Genomic DNA, 17,524 nt, shown 5'->3' on the forward strand with positions numbered 1-17,524 from the left:
TAAAATATGAGTTGCACCTGTATAATCAGCTTTATAGTCGCACAAAATATTTTCTAACATGTCATTTATTTTTAGAATAAATGCAACAACACACGTGATGTGTGAATAAATGCAACACTTGCAAACATCTAACTTGATATGTGAATAAATTAAATAAGATTTTCAAGCATGCAACTCAATTTAAAAATGAATGCAAATCCTTTACCATAGAACAATGAGACAGATATTTCACTGGATGTATACATGTGACGCATCTGGTTGAATAGCAGTGGGAGAAGATGGAGCGAGATGGATTTTGTCAGAAATTCAGCAACATTTCTCATCTATGAAATGTTCACCTTCCAACAGGACAACGACCCTAAGCACATAGCCAAGACAACACAGGAGTGGGTTCGGGACAAGTCTCTGAATGTCCCTTGATTGGCTGAGCCAGAGCCCGGATTTGAACCCAATTGAACATCTCTGGAAATAGCTGTGCAGCAATGGTCCCCATCCAACCTGACAGAGCTTGAGAGGATCTGCAGAGAAGAATGGGAGACACTCTCAAATGAAAACCTCCCTGGTCTTTGTGGTTGAATCTGTGTTAAATATGTCTCAGAATGTTTCTATATTTATTTTAGAAGATGCAACAATTATTCATGAAGCAAACATTGGATGACTTGGTGAAGGTGTGGTCAAGAGAAGCTGTCTGTTTTCCTCTCTTCATCCATGGTGCTCGTTCAATATAGCATTAGGAGAGTCCTGTGAACATCAACCAGTGAAGGCTGCTGAGGGGAGGACGCCTCATAATAATGGCTGGAACGGAGTGAATGGAATGGCATCAAACACAAGGAAACCACGTGTTTGATGTATTTGATACCATTCCAACTATACCGCTCTAGCCGTTACCATGAGCCTGTCCTCCCAAATTAAGGTACCACCATCCTCCTGTGACCTCAACACTCATAAACTTGTCATTCTGAACAGCACCATCTTCCTAATTGATAACTTTGACATATTTGCATATTATGAAATCTGATGGGAAACAGCATCACCCCTGTAACCACCATTAAGACTGAAGAAATGTTTAAATATTTTTTCACTCAAGCATGTTGCCATTATGTGTAGAAGTTGTTATTGACAAAATGTAATATGAATCATAAATACATAGAACACGTTGTTGTTCCATGTACAATAGATTGAGGAGGAGTGTTCATTAGAAAAGTGGTGGTAGATTGGGTGTGGGTGGTAGTCATTAGGTGGTAGTCATTAATAATGATGGATCTTAGTCATCCAAGCGAATACAAATGTAGTCCACTCCAGATCAGCTAAACGTTCACATTTGCAAAATAAGGATATACAGCCCCAACACAACACTCACTGTTCTTGTTACAAATGCATGACTATTGTCTCACATGAGTCAGCACAGCCCTGATCAACAGTGACAAAGTGCCTTACAGATACCTAGCACAGTGACTACCTGGGTGAACTTGACCAGCAGGGTTCAGGGACAAGGTAGAACGCCAGCTGCAGCTGCAGTCGGAACGACAGCACGACCAGGGCCTCAGACCAGGGCCACAGGTCCTCTGGGAGTGAAGACTTGTTTTTTTAAAACATGTGTCGCCTCATTCCGTAGGCTACCCTGACCTTAGGTCTACTATAACGAAGGCTGGTTCAACAGCAATGCATAGTCTTTTTTTGCTGGCGATTTTATGATATCATTACATTTTATATGTTGTTTTTTCAACTGTTGTTGAAAAAAACGAACAGATTGCTTGTTTTTCGTATTTAAAAAAAAAACGAACTTATTAGAATGATTAATTGTCCTGGTTTTATGGTGAGAACGTCAGTGGCACGTTTTGTTTAGAATTTGATTAGAATTATTCGCTCTTTTTTTAGGCTTTATCAATAATAAATGTAATATTGCTTATTGACAACATTTGGCATGTCCATGATCAGGCATAATGCAATTTACAGTAGGCCTAGCCACTAACGTTATATCAGTGCGAACGCTATGTATATATATTTGTATTTTATTTAACTAGGCAAGTCAGTTAACTTCAACATTTCCACATTGAAGCCATGCAATTACCTAGAACAATGTGGACTGCAAACAAGTTCAAGTTAACATATTTAACAAAGATGGGATAGGTCTACATTTTGTTATTTTGTTTCTGTAAGCTGTTTAACAAACTATAACGGACTAATAGTTGATTCCAAGGCAATACATAAAATACCGTAAATACACAACTTGAAGCAACCAAATATTTAGCCATGGAGCACGTTCGACACACCCACGCCTTGTTTATTCATCAAAACCAGTATTGTGAAGTCATTAAAAATACTTTAGTCCTATTTAAGTTGTTTTTTTGGGTAGCTGTACTTAACTTTAATATTAATATTTTTGACAAATTTTACTCCACTACATTCCTAAAGAAAATAATGAACTTTTTACTCCATACATTTACCCTGACACCAAAAAGTACTATTAACATGTTGAATGCTTAACAGGACAGGAACATTTTCCAATTCACGCACTTGTCAAGAGAACATCCCTGGTCATCCCTACGCAAGAACCACCACATATTTTCTGCGCGTTTACAAGATATTTGTGTTGCCATGACAACCCATATTGTGAGGGTTTTTTATGCTCTTGAGACAGACAGACAGCAACAGCGAAAAAAGATCGGTCTAACCTTCTGCCAGACTTCTAGCTAAATAAGGTGCGAGCTCACTGAATGATTCTATCAACATTTTCTTTATAGAATGATTTGCAATCACATGAACTTCAGCCAGCAAGCTCAGCATTAGTTTGCCAACTCTAGTATGTGGTGTTGTTGTTGTTGTTGGTGGTGGTGTTGGTTGATGTTGTTGTAGTAAGCTGCTTTGGCAAACTGCCCATATTCATTTTTTCGTGTATCTGAAGCTCCAAACTGAAAGTCTGATATGGAGGAGACTGCTACAACGGAGGAAGCTGAGGAGTTAAAAGCCTCTAGCGAGGCCATCGCCTTTCTGTCCAGCATAAGTGAGTTAAGTAGAGCTAACGTTAGCTGAGTGTTGGCACCTGCACTCTCAAGTTCCTCTTTCATCGTAGCCCTGCTATAGCTGTAGCTTGTTTTCATTGTGTGTGTGTGTGTGTAGGGGCTGCGGAGATGCAGCGTTGTCTGTTTGAAGACTCTCTGGTGACAATGTCCGAGGGGGGCAGAGAGCTGGGAGAGTTTAAGGTGACTGTGGAGAGGACCATTTGCAGGGAGCAGCCTTGCCTGCTGCTGCACGCACACAGCCATGGATCTATTGACAACACTCCCTGTGGTACAGCCATCACTGGTAAGACAGGGGGGAGGAAGAGAGGAGGGAGGAGATAGGGAAAGGGAGGCAGGACACAGAGGGGGAGGAGAAAGTGTGAGGTGGGGAGAGTGTGAGTGTTGGTCTTTCTCAGTCTGCGATTACTATCTCTGTCTCTATTTCCAATCAGCCTACCTTTCTTTGAACCTGGAGACCCTGGAGCAAAACCACCACGAGTATGTCAAGGTAAAACTGCCTGAAACTGGTCTACACAGGCTAGACCCATCTAGACCATTTTACAAAACCTTATAAGACTAAAACATAAAACTCTGCAATATAACATTCCCACCAATTCTCTGCTAACCTAACGTGGCAGGTGTAGGAATACGCCTGAGCAGAGTTCACACTTCAGTTTTTCATGGAAAACAGAAGTCAGGTTGAAAACACAGTATCCCTGAAAACCAGACGTTAGCGTTTTCTGGCGACTCCACATAGGCTAATTCTCTGCTCTTAGCTTCAAGACCACCGATTGGACAGGAGGTGTCACATGGTCCAGCATGATGGACAGCTGGTGGTGAACAAAATCACCACTGTGGGAGAGGTGAGAGAGAAAAGGGGAAGGAGGTGAATGTATGTGTGAGGTAGGAGGGCAGAGTGTGTGTTTTCCATTGTGCCCTTTGAGAAGGATTTCTATCTGAGATTTCTAACCTGTTGTGTGTGTGGGTGGGTGTGTGTGTGTAGGAGATAAGGAGGCAGACCTTGTCGTACCCTCTGTCCTCTGTGAAGGGGTTAGTGTCCGAGGGCTCTAACCTGCTGCTGCTGAGGGTATTCGCTCTGAGGAAGAACGTCCCGGAAAACATGACCTTCCTCTCCTTCGACCAGGACACACACATATCCACCTCCACATACGTGAGTGTGTCCGTGCATGTGTGTGTGTGAGCCTACTTATACAGTAGCAATGAGTGTCTTCTTTGTGGAAAGTGTGCATGAGTTTGTTTACAGTACTATAACTTTTTATTTGTGTTCTCATTTTTGTTTGATTTGACCTTGTATTGGCCACAGTTTTTGGTTAATGAGTGGTCTATTTGTGGTCAGAGGGAGCTGGGGTGCAGGCAGCAGACGGTGGGAGAGGAGGTGGTGGAGGTTTTCGGGATGGAGAGGACGGTCAACTCGGTGGAGGACATCCCAGCCATGTGGCACTGCTACTTCCTGCCTGACGGGTAAGATGGCATCACTTCCACCAGACCAAAGAGACCCAGGACATACAGGGCACCACCCCAAAGATGGTGGATAATTGAAAATAGTTCACTCAGACTGTTTACTATTGAAAAAAATGATCAGTTCCTGTCTACTTAGGGGAGTGGCTCTCCCATAGACTCCAATGTGATAGCAGCTGGGTCTGGTCTGCTTAGTCAATTGACTTCCATTGAAACACAAAAAAGGAGGGAGTGGGTTGTGTCGCTTCCTCTTCCGTTTCTGACCGCCTCTCTCATCACTTTCTACCTGTGTGATGTCATATCCTGCACCTGTTTAGGCATCTGGCTAGCCGAGTGCAGGTGGGCTCTCCTGTGACCATGAGGCTCTTGCTACTCCCGCTCCAAACACACACAGGTACATAAACACCAAAACACACATATGCACACATACAAACACAGTATTAGGAGTGTTCCCCTATTTAAATATAATTATATTTAAATTGCAACAATTTTTTATTGCAACAATAATAACAACAGTACACATCAATACAGGGACATTCCTGTGAATACAATGAAAAAATTAAATAATAGAACACCAGGCGATTTAAAAAAAATTAAATAATTCAGGACATCATTTATATGTGACAAGGCAATGAGACATTAACAGACATTCAGAGACATGACTTCTAATAATTGCATTTTGTCAAATCTTTTGTGCAAGAAATCATTGTTCCCCTATTTACATGTGTTTGTGTATCTGTGTTGTGTCTCAGAGGTGAGGGATGATAAGCCTGTGTTTGAGAAGAGGTCTCTGGTCTGGGAGGAGGACATGCAGATGCACTCCATGTTCCTGGACAGAAAGGTGACATATTAGTATTTTCCTACCCCCTATCCCTCACTCCTACTCTCACCCTAGCCCAGCGTTTCCCAAACTCGGTCCTGGGGACCCCAAGGGGTGCACATTTAGTTTTTTTCCCGTAACACTACACAGCTGATTCAAATAATCAACTCAGCACCAGGCTTTGATTATTTGAATCAGCTGTGTAGTGCTAGGGCAAAAACCAAAATATGCACCCCTTGGGGTCCCCAGGACTGAGCTAGGGAAACACTGCCCAAGCCCCTTACTCTTAAACCACTGACCCCTAAGTTTCCAACATGACCTGACGTGTGTGTGTTACAGGAGGAGTTGAAGGCGGAGCATGCCTCGTACCTGCGGCAGCACCCGGAGCTCCGCACTATGATGGCCGACTTCCTGCAGTTTTTGTTAGTACGGAAACCGAGCGACGTATTTGTGTTTGCCCGCGAGTACTTCTCCCCATTCGCCTCCCTCCAACCCCCGGGGAGCACCTTCAACACCTCACCCTGAGGATGCACAGTTCAGATGGAGGAAAGGGAATGAAGAGAAGAAGCCTCTTTTGAGATTCAGCCCAGTTCTCTTTAATAGGTTCTGTCTTTCATCTTTTTTTTCTCTTTTTTTTTTGCCCTTTTTCTCCCCAATTGGTAGTTACAGTCTTGTCCCATCCTTGCAACTCCCGTACAGACTCGGGAGAGGCGAAGGTCGAGAGCCATGTGTCCTCCGAAACACAACCCCGCAAAGCCGTACTGCTTCATGACACAATGCCCGCTTAACCTGGAAGCCAGCCGCACCAATGTGTCGGAGGAAACCACGTACACCTGGCGACCGTGTCAACGTACATGCGCCCAACCCGCCACAGGAGTCACTAAAGCGCATGGTGACGCGATTGTGCACAGCTTCAAAGCCTTAGACCGCTGGGAGGCCCTCCGTCTTTCATCTCGAGGGACAACTGAACTATTTATTAGTGTGTTTTGCAATAAGGCAGAGCAGTGGTTATGAAGTAAATAAGATGAGGAAAGGGAGCACTTGTAGATTATAGGGACATAGATAAGGAATTATAGGAGCTCATTTTCAGCTTCAGTGTGTGTGTGTGTTGTCATTTTAAATTTCAATAAAGCGTAATGTTTTATTTAAGCAAAATGTGCGTTGCGTTAATTAAATTTAACATAAAAAAGGCCCTATATTCTTTGTACCCGGAAGAGAGATGACTTGACAATTTGAGAGTACATTTTTTTCAATGCGTCATGTTACTGTAGAACTAATGAGCGCGCATTATAATGACATACTGATACTCCAATCTTCAAACCGAAAGAAAACAGGACAGCCCGTCCAAGGAGTGCGGTGGCAGCGATATTTCGCCCCCCCCAAAATATATAGCCTACATACGGTATCGTGCGACAGTTGTGTGAATTGACGCAGCGGTTTTCTTATTAGGTATGTTCTGTCAGTGTCTCATCTACTGACTAACGTACGTGGTGGTTTGTACATTAGTAGAAATCGACCCAAGGTGAGTTTTGTCCGCTCTTTTAAAATGTTATTTTATGTCACTTCTCATGACAATAGTCATGAGTGTCTCCTACGTGTCTCCCACTGTTGAATGACATGTATATTTGATTAAACATGCTGTAAACATTCTTTACGAATTACGAGGTTGTCACTAAAAGTACAGACAGAGAGGAAGAGACGAAGCGAGAGGTGTCCCTCCACAAGATATGTCCAAAATAATCCCAATGCGTTTTTAGAGGTTTATTTTGGACCTAAATTTGCCGCCTGCCTTACCGCCTTTGGGACAACGACTCACATTTTTAGTGCGGAGACGAGCATATCGTCATTATATACATATCTGACAGACACCGTACTTTCCACGTTTGCGCTTTCCCGGTGCGGTGTTTGTCACTTATGTCATCATGAAATGTTGCTGCTTTGTTTCTCTGACAAAGTGGCGGTTGGTGCGGTTTAAGATGAGGGAGGACGATATTTTTTTTAATGAACATGGCCTTATTTATATTACAGCATATTAGATGACAGTCATTCATATTCAATTCACCCAGCTCAATGTAACGGATAGGTTTGGGCTACTACATGATACTCAAATGTTCCCTATACCCATCATGAAGTTGCTACAACCTAGCCTATGAATGAAAGTTTACAACCTATTTCGAAAGAAATTTAAGTAATCAAGGTGACAGACATTGACACATTCAATACCGCCTTGCACAATCTTGCCTGCATCTAGCTTATCTAGGGTGTAATCAGTCCAACAGTTGCAAACAAGTTTCTGTTGGACAAATTCAGGTATTTTTATCCCCATTTTGTTCCGTTTGCTTCCGTTTAAGAAAAGTTTTTCAACAGAATCGGCGGACTGAATACACCCCTGATCACACACAAACACAGTTCACTTTCATAACAGCCACATATAAACATCATGATCCTTTTGATTGTTGGATAATTCCTTCTTGCATTTACGCGCTCTCCTCCTCTACCCTTTTCCCTTCGCTTGTGGACTTTAGTGCACAACACATCAGCTGTTTGACAAGAAGAAAATACCTTTCCAACCCAAACCTTCATATCGTAACCGCTAACCGCTACATACAGCCTACATTGTTGTCACCATATTAGCTAACTTCAAGTCAACATAGCTACTACAACTAACTCATTAGTAAATCCGCTACAATCATGCAGTACAGTGTACAGTTAGTAAGAAGTTTAGCAGTCACACCGGCGGGCCCAGGTGGCAATAAATTAATAAAACCAGAAGCTTACCTTGACTTGGAAGAGTTCCAGTGTTGGATAGCCATAGCTAGCTAGGTAGCATAGCATCCCTCTATGTTTGAGCTGGGTGTTTGAGTAGGCTAAACTAGATATCTGCATTTACTAACTAAAAGAAAATAAAAAAATATATATAAAATCTGTGGACTGTGCAGGTTTATCGTCCTGTCATGCAGAAGAGGGTACCTACTTGTCATAGTCTTATAGCCAGTGCTTAATTTGAGACTGACCCTGCCGGAACAGGATCTGGCACCTCTCAGTTTTGGACTGTTTCGTTCTGGAACCCATTTGCCAGGATCCGGTACCTTTTCTTGGCATGACCTTTTTTCTCTCACAGTTTGCTTTTATTAGAATTCTTTACATTGCAATCAGAGTTAATTCAAGTTGCCTCCTCTGTAATTCTCCAGCCCCCTAAAAAGTTAATGGGAAAACATGCCTGATATTCTACATTAAGAATTGATTAGAGTTGGGCCGGCCCGTGTTTATGGTTTGCGCAACATTGTAGCGCCTATAGACCAATGCATGGCCATTGCTGTGGTGAGAGAGAGAAGTGTGCCTGTATCTCTCACAGAACTAGAATGACATTCACTTTCTATGATCTCGTTCTCTCTGCTCTGATAGACATGAGCCTGCAACTGTCATCTATCCAGCGTTGCACTTCATCATTTGTTTCCTTATAGAATCATAGTCACAGGAAGGGTGCTGGAGGTGCCGCAGCACCCCTGATAAATGTACAGTTGAAGTCGGAAGTTTACATGCACTTAGGTTGGTGTCATTAAAATTCGTTTTTCAACCACTCCACAAATTTCTTGTTAACCAAACTATAGTTTTGGCAAGTCGGTTAGGACATCTACTTTGTGCATGACACAAGTAATTTTTCCAACAATTGTTTACAGACAGATTATTTCACTTATAATTCACAGTATCACAATTCCAGTGGGTCAGAAGTTTACATACACTAAGTTGACTGTGCCTTTAAACAGCTTGGAAAATTCCAGAAATTATGTCATGGCTTTAGAAGCGTCTGAAAGGCTAATTGACATAATTTGAGTCAAGTGGAGTTGTACCTGTGGATGTATTTCAAGGCCAACCTTCAAACTCAGTGCCTCTTTGCTTGACATCATGGGAAAATGAAAAGAAATCAGCCAAGACCTCAGAAAGTGTAACGGTTGTTCTCCTCCCTTTCATCCGAAAAGGAGGAGTATTGAGGGAACCAAGGCGCAGCGGAGTTTGAACACATAATTTATTAAAGAAAACACGAACTTGACTAAACTAACAAAAACAACAAACGGTGTAGACAGACCTGAACGACGAACTTACATTTAAACACGAGAACGCACGAACAGGGAAAAATAGCCTACACATAAAATGACGATGTACAACACAAACCGAACAGTCCCGTATGGTGCGACAAACACTGACACAGGAGACAACCACCCACAACGAACACTGTGAAAACACCTACCTAAATATGACTCTTAATTAGAGGAACGCCAAACACCTGCCTCTAATTAAGAGCCATACCAGGCAACCCATAAACCAACATAGAAACAGAAAACATAGAATGCCCACCCAAACTCACGTCCTGACCAACTAACACATACAACAAACTAACAGAAATAGGTCAGGAACGTGACATAACCCCCCCCATAAGGTGCGAACTCCGGGCGCACCAGCACAAAGTCTAGGGGAGGGTCTGGGTGGGCATCTGACCACGGTGGTGGCTCAGGCTCCGGGCGAGGTCCCCACCCCACCATAGTCAATCCCAGCTTCCATTTCCCCCTATAAATGACCACCCTCATCTTACCCCCACTAAATCCTTTTGGTAACATCGACACCAGGGGCAGCACCGGGACAGAGGGATAGCTCAGGACAGAGGGATAGCTCAGGACAGAGGGATAGCTCAGGACAGAGGGATAGCTCAGGACAGAGGGATAGCTCAGGATAGCGAGGTAACTCAGGATAGAGAGGTAGCTCAGGATAGAGAGGTAGCTCAGGATAGAGGGGCAACTCCGGACTGAAAGGCAGCTCCGGACAGAGAGACAGCTCTGGACTGAGGGGCAGTTCTGAATAAATAGCCGCTCTGGGCTAAGGGACAGCTCATGACTGGCTGACGGCTCTGGACGCTCATGGCTGGCTGACGGCTCTGGACGCTCATGGCTGGCTGACGGCTCTGGACGCTCATGGCTGGCTGACGGCTCTGGACGCTCATGGCTGGCTGACGGCTCTGGACGCTCATGGCTGGCTGTCGGCTCTGGACGCTCATGGCTGGCTGACGGCTCTGGACGCTCATGGCTGGCTGACGGCTCTGGACGCTCATGGCTCACTGACGGCTCTGGCAGATCCTGTCTGGTTGGCGGCTCTGGCAGATCCTGTCTGGTTGGCGGCTCTGGCAGATCCTGTCTGGTTGGCGGCTCTGGCAGATCCTGTCTGGTTGGCGGCTCTGGCAGATCCTGACTGACGACTGGCTCTAGCGGCTCCTGACTGACTATCGGCTCTGACGGCTCGGGACAGACGGGCGGCTCTAATGGCTCGGGACAGACGGATGGCTCAGACGGCGCTGGGGAGACGGATGGCTCAGACGGCGCTGGGGAGACGGATGGCTCAGATGGCGCTGCGGAGACGGATGGCTCAGACTGCTCCTGTCTGGCGGAAGGCTCTGGCTGCTCCTGTCTGGCGGAAGGCTCTGTAGGCTCATGGCAGACGGGCAGTTCATGCGCCGTTGGGCAGACGGCAGACTCTGGCCGGCTGAGATGCACTGTAGGCTTGGTGCGTGGTGCCGGAACTGGAGGCACCTGACTGAGGACACGCACTTCAAGCCTAGTGCGGGGAGCAGGGACAGGACACACTGACCTCTCGAAGCGCACTATATGCCTGGTGCGTGGTACCGGACTGAGGGCACGCACCTCAGGACGAGTGCGGGGAGAAACAACAGTGTGCACAGGACTTAGGAGACGCACATGTGGCTTAGTGCGCGGTGCCGGAACTGGAGGCACTAGGCTGGAGACACGCACCATAGGGAGAGTGCGTGGAGGAGGAACAGGGCTCTGAAAACGCACTGGAAGCCTGGTGCGTAGTGTAGGTACTGGTGGTACTGGGCTGGGGCGGGGAGGTAGTGCCGGAAATACCGGACCGTGCAGGCGTATTGGCTCCCTTGAGCACCGAGCCTGCCCAACCTTACCTGGTTGAATGCTCCCCGTCGCCCGACCAGTGCGGGGAGGTGGAATAACCCGCACCGGGCTATGTAGGCGAACCGGGGACACCATGCGTAAGGCTGGTGCCATGTAAGCCGGCCCGAGGAGACGCACTGGAGACCAGACGCGTTGAGCCGGCCTCATGACACCTGGCTCAATGCCCAATCTAGCCCTACCAGTGCGGGGAGGTGGAATAACCCGCACTGGGCTATGCACTCGTACAGGAGACACCGTGCGCTCTACTGCGTAACACGGCGCCTGCCCGTACTCCCGCTCTCCACGGTTAGCCTGGTAAGTGGGCGCAGGTCTCCTACCTGCCCTTGGCCCACTACCTCTTAGCCCCCCCCCAAGAAATTTTTGGGTGGTACTCACGGGCTTTACAGGCTTCCGTGCTAGACGCGTCCCCTCATAACTCCGGTTCCCTTCTCCGGTTCCCTTCTCCGGTTTCCAGCCACGTCTCTTTGCTGCCTCCTCATACCATCGCTCCTGGGCTCTCGCTGCCTCCATCTCCTCACGAGCGCGGCGATATTCCCCAATGTGAGCCCAGTGTCCTTTTCCCTCCAGTACTTCCTCCCAAGTCCATGATTCCTGTGTAGCAGGCCACTGCTCGAATTCACGCCGCTTGGTTCTGGATCGGTGGGTGGTTCTGTAACGGCTTTCCTCCTCCTCTTCATCAGAAGAGGAGGAGCAGGGATTGAACCAAAATGCAGCGGAGTTTGAAGACATAATTTATTAAAGAATAACACGAAAACACGAACTTGACTAATAAACTAACAAAACAACAAACGGTGTAGACAGACCTGGACGACGGACTCACATAACACGAATAACGCACGAACAGGGAAAATAGCCTACACATAAATAAACGATGAACAAACAAACCGAAACAGTCCCATATGGTGCGACAAACACTGACACAGGAGACAACCACCCACAACGAACACTGTGAAAACACCTACCTAAATATGACTCTTAATTAGAGGAACGCCAAACACCTGCCTCTAATTAAGAGCCATACCAGGCAACCCATAAACCAACATAGAAACAGAAAACATAGAATGCCCACCCAAACTCACGTCCTGACCAACTAACACATACAACAAACTAACAGAAATAGGTCAGGAACGTGACAGAAAGAAAATTGTAGACCTCCATAAGTCTGGTTCATCCTTGGGAGCAATTTCCAAATGCCTGAAGGTACCACGTTCATCTGTACAAACAATAGTACACAAGTGTAAACACCATGGGACCACGCAGCCGTCATACCGCTCAGGAAGGAGACCCTTTCTGTCTCCTAGAGATGAACGTACTTTGGTGCGAAAAGTGCAAATCAATCCCAGAAAAACAGCAAAGGACCTTGTGAGGATACTGGAGGAAACAGGTACAAAAGTATCTCTATCCACAGTAAAATGAGTCCTATATCGACATAACCTGAAAGGCCACTCAGCAAGGAAGAAGCCACTGCCATAAAATAGCCAGACTATGGTTTGCAACTGCACATGGGGACAAATATTGTACTTTTTGGAGAAATGTCCTCTGGTCTGATTAAATAAAAATGGAACTGTTTGGCCTTAATGACCATCGTTACCTTTGGAGGAAAAAGGGGGATGCTTGCAAGCCAAAGAACACCATCCCAACCGTGAAGCACGGGGGTGGTAGCATCATGTTGTGGTGGTGCTTTGCTGCAGGAGGGACTGGTGCACTTCACAAAAAGATGGCATCATAAGGAACAAAAAGTATGTGCATATATTGAAGCAACATCTCAAGATATCAGTCAGGAAGTTAAAGCTGGGTGGTTAAAATGTTAAAATGGGTCTTCCAAATGGACAATGACCCCAAGCATACTTCCAAAGTTGTGGCAAAATGGCTTAAGAACAACAAAGTCAAGGTATTGGAGTGGCCATCACAAAGCCTTGAAAACATTGGATGCTAGGTTTGGTATTAGTAATGTGGTAATAACTCCACCTGGCCCTCAGACAGGTTAGGGGTGGAGTAAGTTAACACCATATTGATGACCAATCCTTTCAGATGAGCCGAATGGAAAGGGGTGTAAGCTTGGGCTATAGGGAGTTGGGAGTTTCTATCATGTTTCATATCAGTCCATTCTTTTATATCAGTGTAAGTGCACACTTCATGAAGAAGGGTAGAGAATTGGAACCTAGTCCCTATCTAATCCTCGTGGTCTGGCTCCAGATGAAGGATGGCTGTGGCCTGTTCCTGAGGCTGCAAGAGAAAGGCCTGCTGGATGACCACTACTTCCTGTCCCAGCTTCTCAGTGTCATTGGTCGAATGGACCTGCTCCACCTCCTGTAGCCGGAGTGAACGGCCCACACCCAGGCTGACGCAAGCCCTGCCCTTTCACAGTACAGGTGAGCACAGAGCTCTGTGGGGGTGTGAGTGTGTGTGTGTATTGTCACAGCAATAGGCCACATAGAACAGCAACAGTGAACAACTGATTTTTCTAGAATATTTTGTAATTCACTGATTGCATTACATCTCTCTCTCTCTCTCTCGTTCTCTTAGGAGGATGTTGTATAAGGTCTCGGTAGATGTAACTCAGGAGAATGTCACTAAGATGAAGTTTCTGCTGAGTGATAAACTGCCCAGAGGACGACTGGATCTCTGCACTGTAAGAAGTTTAACACTGGTGTGTGTGTGTGTGTGTGTTTATTTTGGCACTCTTTTTTTAGATTTAGTCTAGTCTTAGTAATTTTGACTAAAATATATTAAGTCACATTTTTGTCATTTAAATAATGATTTCGACTAGTTGTTGTCAAAATTATCTAAACAGTTGTCCATTTTAGTCAACTAAATGCCATATCATTTTAGCCACATCACATTTGTATTGCCTCATTAACCTATAGTAACATAAATCACTGACTTCCATGTAATCACCAGATGGTTCATCAAAGTAGTATGGGTTGCACCTCCATCACCCAGTCACATCATTTCCATTGTTATCAATGTTCCAGACGCCACAGCCACATTTATGTCCAAAAGTAGAACGGGGGCTAATGACTTTGACAGGGAGCTAAAGACTGTTTCGCCCACTGACATTGTCGAGTGACTAAACCTCGAGTCCAAATCGAGTCCCAAGTTTGGGGCGGCAGGTAGCCTAGTAGATAGAGCCAGTAACCGAAAGGTTGCTGGATCGAATCCCCGAGCTGACAAGGTCAAAATCTGTCGTTCTGCCCCTGAACAAGGCAGTTAACCCACTGTTCACCGGTAGGCCGTCATTGTAAATAAGAATTTGTTCTTAACTGACTTTCCTAGTAAAAATGTTTTTAAATGTAAAAGTTCCCTGTGCTCGAAGTCCAAGTTACCAATCGTCCAGTCACGAGTCATAAGTCCCTATGGCTGAAGTCAGAGTCCCAGTGCTCAAGTCCTCGTCCAAGCTCTCAAGTCTGAGTCACTGGGTCCACATTAACTCAATCTAAAGTTATTTACCCAGTCAGATATAGTGGCAAGAGGAATTTAATCAATAAATTGTTTCCTCTCCCTTTTCCTTTCTTTTTGTGCCACCAAATGTTTGCATACAGGCTACTGGTAATGTTGCCAGGGCCACGTTCAGTTGCAAAATGTTTTATAATGCTGCAATTAGAAATTCCATGAATAGAGCCGACGTTATTCCTTATTTAACATGTCAGAGAGGCATGTCTGTTCTACATAGCATATTTATATCTGAACGTTCCAAAACATTGCGTCCTGCTGAACGTGTCCCAGGTTGTTAGCTATAGCTGGCTAATGAGGTAACATGACTGAACAAGGTGTATCCTAAACAAATGGTTAACGGAAGGGGTCCGCAAGTAGCCAAGTTTTTCTATACTTTATGAATGTAAAATGCAGCCTGCCATAGCACGATAGAAGGGGAAAAAACATACCACCGGTATTATGGATCGTTTAGTTATAGTTTTTTCTGGGTCCATTTAGTCAGTTATAGTCTTGTCAATTGCCACTGAAGAATAGGTGCTTGACGAATATTTTAGTCACTATTTTTGTTAACACTGACACACACTTTAATATGTTGTGAAATCTGTTGTGAATGTATTGTAATGTTATTTTTTTACAACTGCCTTCAATTCAATTTGCTGGACCCCAGAAAGAGTAGCTGCTGATAAATACAATCACTCACTCACTCACTCACTCACTCACTCACTCACTCACTCACTCACTCACTCACTCACTCACTCACTCACTCACTCACTCACTCACTCACTCACTCACTCACTCACTCTCTCTGTCCTTTGTAGACAGCCCTGGAGGTGCTGTGTGAGATGGAGAGGCAGGGGCTTCTGACAGAGGACAGACTGGACGAGTTACAGAGGACACTGGAGCAGTGTGACACACCGCTGACCCACATAGTACGCCAGCACAGAAGAGGTACATATTGATACACACACACCTCGCCAGCAGGTGCAAACCCCTCTCACTCTCTTCTCTTCTTTCTCTTACACACACTCTTTCACTCTGATTCATATTTCAGTATTAATGCAGTATGTTAAATTATCAATTGTTATTTTTAAATGGTTGTTGTTTTTTAGCAAAGGGCAATCTGTCACGGCAGAAGTCTTCTGTTCAGTCAATCAGCAACCAGAAACAGCAGCCCAGCTCCCCCCCCCCCCGGTTCAGCTTGAACCAGAGGGCCTTCAGCCCCGCTCAGTCACTACAGAGCATGTCTATATCAGAAACACAGCCCAGCCATAAGTCACGCACACACACACTCACAGACGTGTAGCTGAAGTGTGATCTTGCCCCTTGTCCATAGGTGAGGATGGGTAAAGCATGAGTTTGTACTCAGATGCAGACACGGCACCTCAGACTGGGTCTCGGCCTGACCAGGTAACCACTTCTACATTGCGCCTCTGGAACACCTCTAGGGATAGACAGTAGGGTGGACTATAGACATCAAACATAACATTTGGCATTTATTTTATTGTTGTCCATGGGGTTAGAGGTAACTGTGTGTGTGTTTGCCCAACAGATGGAGCGCTATCCTATGACCCTTAATCCTCGGGGGACGTGCTTCATCATCAATAACCACCACTTCCTAGCAACTTCAGATCTGAGGGACAGACCAGGGACTGAGCAGGACGAGAGTAGGCATCCTTGCTCACCTTATTGGTTGATATTATGGGCATGATCTCATTCAGTGAAGCCCATTGGCCAATCTGGATGTAAAATTCTGTCATCTCTCTTTCTTTCTCTCTCTAGGGGCTCTTTTTAGTGTGTATATTGGTCTCAGGGACCCTACCACAGCTTCCTGTACCTTGGCCCATCTCCCATCAGAGAGAGTGTGACATAGAGATAGAAAGAGGACTCATCCTTATATCTTTGCCATTATAGTGCCTGTGACAGCATGGGCAGCGCCATTGAGGCTACAACCCATATAAATCCCCACCTAGTTGACTACTTTAAAATGGTGGAAGCCCTCAATGGCATGCCTGTGGAAAAATACAGTATTTCAAAGTATAGTGCATGTAATGTTTGGCTAAGAACAATGTCATTACTAGTTGTTACACAGGATTTAGCTCATTAAAATTAAGTGTATCTTGAGGGGTACTTACTTGTAATTAATGTTTACCTATACAGTACATTACTCTTCCTGACAAATTGGCCCTCATTTGAAAGGTTCTGGAAGTTTCACTTAATTTTACAATAAGGTACAGAACTTAAGTGAAACTTCCAGAACCTTTCAAATGAGGGCCAATTTGTCAGGAAGAGTAATGTACTGTATAGGTAAACATTAATTACAAGTAAGTACCCCTCAAGATACACTTCATTTTAATGAGCTAAATCCTGTGTAACAACTAGTAATGACATTGTTCTTAGCCAAACATTACATGCACTATACTTTGAAATACTGTATTTTTCCACATATGCCACCAATATTAGATTCCAGTCAGTGAGGTTGACCTACTGGTCTGTTTTTACCAGCTCAACCAAGTTAACCCAGATGGTACACTTTATTTTAGGGGCAAGTGCTAGCAACAACACTGAGTGGAGATATCGTTTGAACAGTGCCATTGAGCATAGGCTATAATCTCTCAGACAGTTGATCACAACCTTTGTGACTGTATGCAGCTGAGAAGAAGCGAAACACTAAGTTGGTGAAGTTAGCGGAAACCTGCCCATTCGTATCAAATTACTACCAGTAACATGTTGCAATTACACTGTAATAAGTGGTTACAGTTAACTATAATACTTGTTACAGTGTAATTATACATGTAGTTATACTGTAATAAGTG

The 17,524-nt window shown here is 44.9% G+C and overlaps 2 protein-coding genes across 2 annotated transcripts; both read left to right on the plus strand.

Moving 5' to 3' along the window:
- The first annotated feature begins 2,925 nt into the window (after positions 1–2,925).
- Positions 2,926–6,428, plus strand: LOC120055381 (ciliogenesis associated TTC17 interacting protein). The gene is made up of 9 exons (XM_039003247.1): positions 2,926–3,004; positions 3,121–3,306; positions 3,455–3,510; positions 3,779–3,865; positions 4,006–4,173; positions 4,360–4,484; positions 4,799–4,875; positions 5,234–5,322; positions 5,641–6,428. The coding sequence occupies exons 1-9, from the start codon at positions 2,926–2,928 to the stop codon at positions 5,824–5,826; spliced, it is 1,053 nt and encodes a 350-aa protein (XP_038859175.1). The 3' UTR covers positions 5,827–6,428.
- Positions 6,429–6,613: 185 nt separating this feature from the next.
- LOC120055636 (caspase-8-like) lies at positions 6,614–16,700 on the plus strand. The gene is given in 6 exon segments (XM_039003525.1): positions 6,614–6,823; positions 13,473–13,648; positions 13,803–13,908; positions 15,530–15,659; positions 16,045–16,118; positions 16,261–16,700. Coding segments are annotated over 4 exon segments (426 nt in total). The 5' UTR covers positions 6,614–6,823; the 3' UTR covers positions 16,059–16,118; positions 16,261–16,700.
- The last annotated feature ends 824 nt before the right edge of the window (positions 16,701–17,524 follow it).

Source organism: Salvelinus namaycush, chromosome 11 (genome assembly GCF_016432855.1).
Source record: "Salvelinus namaycush isolate Seneca chromosome 11, SaNama_1.0, whole genome shotgun sequence".
Taxonomy (NCBI): Eukaryota; Metazoa; Chordata; class Actinopteri; order Salmoniformes; family Salmonidae; genus Salvelinus; species Salvelinus namaycush.

Excerpts from the sequence above, each read along its gene's own strand:
- LOC120055381 (XM_039003247.1), top strand. The coding sequence starts at position 2,926 with ATGGAGGAGACTGCTACAACGGAGGAAGCTGAGGAGTTAAAAGCCTCT. Across the intron at positions 3,866-4,005 it reads AAATCACCACTGTGGGAGAG|GAGATAAGGAGGCAGACCTT; the intron begins GTGAGAGAGAAA and ends GTGTGTGTGTAG. Across the intron at positions 4,485-4,798 it reads TGCTACTTCCTGCCTGACGG|GCATCTGGCTAGCCGAGTGC; the intron begins GTAAGATGGCAT and ends GCACCTGTTTAG.